The sequence below is a fragment of the Limulus polyphemus genome, unplaced genomic scaffold (assembly GCF_000517525.1).
Source record: "Limulus polyphemus unplaced genomic scaffold, Limulus_polyphemus-2.1.2 Scaffold0, whole genome shotgun sequence".
Lineage (NCBI taxonomy): Eukaryota > Metazoa > Arthropoda > Merostomata > Xiphosura > Limulidae > Limulus > Limulus polyphemus.
Window position 1 is genome coordinate 4,381,389 of NW_013665610.1, and position 4,165 is coordinate 4,385,553.

The window sequence follows — 4,165 nt, forward strand, 5'->3', positions numbered from 1 at the left end:
ATATATATGCGTCCCGTCTAAAACTAAGATGACAAACATCATTATTTCCCTCTGTATGACTAAAAATCAGTTCTTGGAAGCCGGTATGGCCAAATCCAAAATAAAAAGAGAAAAGTCACTCACCAAAGCAGAACGAACTAAGTGAATTGCTCTCTTTAAAATGCCCCCCAGTGGCACAGCGGTATGTCTGCAGACTTACAACGCTAGAATCCGGGTTTCGATACTCGTGGTGGGCAGAGCACAGATAATCCATTGTGTAGCTTTGTGCTTAATTAAAAACAAACTTTTTAAAATAGCCCCCAGTAGCACAGCGGAATGTCCGCGGACTTACAGCACTGAAAACCTGGTTTCGATACCCGTGGTGGGCAGAGCACAGATAGCCCTTTGTGTAGTTTTGTGCTTAATTTAAACAAACAAACAAACTCTTTAAAATAAAAGTATTTTCCGAAACAAAAATTGCAGACAGATCTTTTTAGGATAAACTCAGTTAGAAGTTTAGCGAAGAAAAAACAGACATGTTCGTGCAAATATTACATGACTATTCCTCAAAAGATAGAAACCAGGGTCGTCTTTAAACAGTATCGTATTTAAAAACTTATCAAACTGAAACTCGTTCAGTCCAATCAGATTAAAGAGTTCACTGTACCAATTAACTTGTTAGGCCTATCAAATTCTATTTAAACTGACCCTTTTGTTGCCGCATACTTGTTCTCTAACAGTTCAATTACATCCATTTTGTTACAATTGTTATGGTATTTCTTGTTTGTATCTGCCAGTTGGTGCTGGCCTGTCATGGCCAGGTTGTTAGGGCGCTCGCCTTGCAATCTGAGGGTCACGGGTTCAAATCCCCGTCCCACTGAACAAGCTCGCGTTATAATGTGACGGTCAATCCTACTATTCGTTGGTAAAAGAGTAACCCAAGAGTTTGCGGTGTGTGGTGACGACTAGCTGCTTTCCCTCTAGTCTTGCTAAATTGAGGACGGCTAGCGCAGAGAACCCTCGTATAGTTTTGCGCGAAATTCAAAACAAACAAGCCATTTGGCGCGATTTGAGTGTTACTGCTTTTTGTCCAGGTGACTTTCTCAGCACTGAGATTAAGAAGGGACGAAAATACCTTGCATAACAAATACTTTGGTTTGTATTATCAGCAGTACAACATCCATCTAAGTGCGTTTTGGTTTGAGTACATAAAACATTTGACATGACTGTTGTCCGTTGACATGATGTTCAATTTAAAATGCTTAGATGTTGTACAATCTGGTTTGCTCTAGAAGCAACAGGAGTGTATGGAAGAGGAGGAGTGTACCGTTGCTTACTGAGTAGCTGGTAATGTTCACACTGAAGTGTGAGACATCAGACAGTTATGTCGAAGGAATACATATATGTTGTATGCGATACGATGTGTGTTGGCACATATTAGGATTATGTAATGGTGAACAAATAATACTTCTTTAAAAAGAGGAAACATTCACGCAAATATATACATATATATATATACACACTTTCTATCAACTACCATCGACACTGCATTACTCCAAACGCAATGTGTCTGATGATTCGTTTAAGATGAAACTGATCGAAATAGCAAAACGCTATTAGTTCACTAATTACAGTGTCTTAATTTTGTTGAAAATTTATAATTTCTAATATGCTGCCATGCGAGTGGCCTTGCTCAACATGTTCTGACTTTATGGGCTGATACATAAGGTGTATATAATATTAATTTAGATTCGGTCAGTAGTTACTTTTTACCACTGAATATCTGCAACATAAAGTAAATGGTTCAAAACCTTAACATACAGTAAACGACTGTATTGACACTTTGACATAAACAGTAGTTTGTTTTTAACAAAACAGCCAGAGGTGTCATTTTAAGCAATATTGTGTTTTAATATTTATCACTGAAGTTGTTTAAATAGTGGTGTTTACATTAACAAACTGAAACAAAATAGGAACTAAACAAAATTGCATAAATGTGCGCTTACGTAGGATCGATACATGCAGTGAAAATAAGGACGTGGAAACAGAGTAGTTAATTTCTTTAAACATGACTTATTTCGTGTAAAAAAATCTTTTAAAACATTTATTTTATGTACCTGTAGCCAAAACTCCCATTTTATTAACAAGAAGTCAGCTGCAGCTTCCAGTCGTCGGTGTAATTTTCTTATAAAAACAAGTTAACTTCACATGTTTTTAAAAGTATTTTTACTGTAAGTATTTAGAGCTTAGCCAGTTAATAAGTAGTTTAACAAAAATACTTTTATGGACATTGTGGTTAGAAACGGTTGAGTGCAATATACTAAGACGATTTTCAATGTGCAAATCAACAAGTCACGTGACAACCACAACCGATATAAAGACTAGGTAAAATAGATAAAATTTGTAGGCACTGTGATGATACCGAAAATTGATCACTTTTGTGAAGAATATGTAACAGCTCTTTCCGACACAAAATAATCATACAGTCAAGTCATAAGATGTGTTCAGATAGGGATTTAGAATTTTCAAGACAGATATATCACACGTACTTAATGGCATTGGAAAATAAAGGAAATATGTATCAACTTGGGAAATCAGGATCGCCAAGAAACAGGCCTACAACAAATACCCCAGCCATGGGGAAGAAAGGTGAAAATCCACGAACACCTAGTTCGTTTTACCTAGTCAATGGTAAAGCTGTCTACGTGCCCCATGCAGGCATCAATACGCAACGTAATAAAAAAGGATGTTGATCTGAAAAGGCGACAACAAGTCACACGTATACAAGCTGCTTCAATGACATATCCGTTCAACAATCGCATACTTCAAGCAGCTAAAGAATGCAACTGATATTCATAATAGTACATATGAAGACATACCAGTCAAGTCGGTGGATGCAGCGCCTATGGATTTATGTACGATCGGACTGTTGAAGTGGACGCTGAGAAACCGTCATCTTCGTACACAAGATGGATGGTGGAAAGCCACGGGAGAAGTGGTGTGCTTTGGACATGGCAGCCTTAAGACGGAGTCTTTTTACAGTGGAAATTACGTCGGAGGTCTACTGTCAAGATGCACGACCGTCAAATAGAGCATAACTGGACTTGGCGACATTGATGTAACAACATGGTGAACCTTGAAAATTGGTTTAGTATAATATACTCATCTTCTCTATACCTATGGTTGCAGCTTATATGAAGACTAAAAGGATAAAACCACTTGCTAAAAGCAGTTAGATTAGTCATTACAGTGAATTCCAGTTATTTTACAAAACAAATCCAGACAGGTTCATGTTTGATTTGCTCTTTACAGTGTTACGATTATTGAAATTCTCAAACTAAGATAAATATTATGCTACTCGCAAAATATATATAAACAAAGAAAGAACACTTAGAAGATGGTACTTTAAAGTTCTGTATATATATTTGATCATTCGTAAAAGGTTTACGTTGAACAACTATAATACATTTAGTATCAACCAAATCTGTTTTTTTTCTTGCTAGTTTTTCATTTAAAATTAAAACTGTAGGAAAACGCCATTCGTAACAGACATTTCTAAATAGAAGTAATGAATATAATTATGGAAGAATTTAAATAATGATAAATAAATATTTTGTCTTTTGACTAATTTTGAAGAGATATTCGAGATCGTTCGGTACTTCGTATCTACGAACAAAATGTGAACGAAGGGGATGGATTGAGCACTTGTGATCAGGAACTAAATTACTTCTCGGAGCCAGAGTTTGATTCAGAGTATCAACATCAGCACATCCATCGAGCAAAGGTAGGTTCATTCTTTCAAGAATGGAAGAAGGGCTAATATTTTATAGAAAATTAAAAGAGGCATGTGATCTAAAGGGAAGAAAATATTTAATTTTTAACTGTTCGTTTTTTAAAAGGTTTTTTTGTTTGTAATTAAGCACAAAGTTACACGGTGGGCTATTTGTGCTGTGCCCACCAAGAGTATCGAAACCTGATTTCTGGCGATGGGTACATTGTCTAGGTCTTATTCATATAAATCGGCATGGCCAGATGGTTAGGACGCTTGCCTCGCAATCTGTGAGTCGCGGGTTCGAATCCCCGTCACACCAAATATGCTCGTCCCTTTCAGCCGTGGTGGGGTTATAATGTGACGTTCAATCCCACTATTTGTTGGTAAAAAAGTAGCCTATGAGTTGGCGGTGTT

The 4,165-nt window shown here is 36.8% G+C and overlaps 1 protein-coding gene across 13 annotated transcripts in view; it reads left to right on the top strand.

Annotated features, from left to right (window-relative positions):
* Positions 1-4,165, top strand: part of LOC106474893 (coiled-coil domain-containing protein CG32809-like) — a 386,694-nt gene that overhangs the window by 329,926 nt on the left and 52,603 nt on the right. For all 13 annotated transcript variants that reach the window (XM_022383530.1, XM_022383634.1, XM_022383845.1 and 10 more), the window contains one exon: positions 3,616-3,763. In XM_022383530.1, the coding sequence (XP_022239238.1) occupies positions 3,616-3,763 (148 nt within the window). The remainder of the gene's footprint in view (positions 1-3,615; positions 3,764-4,165) is intronic.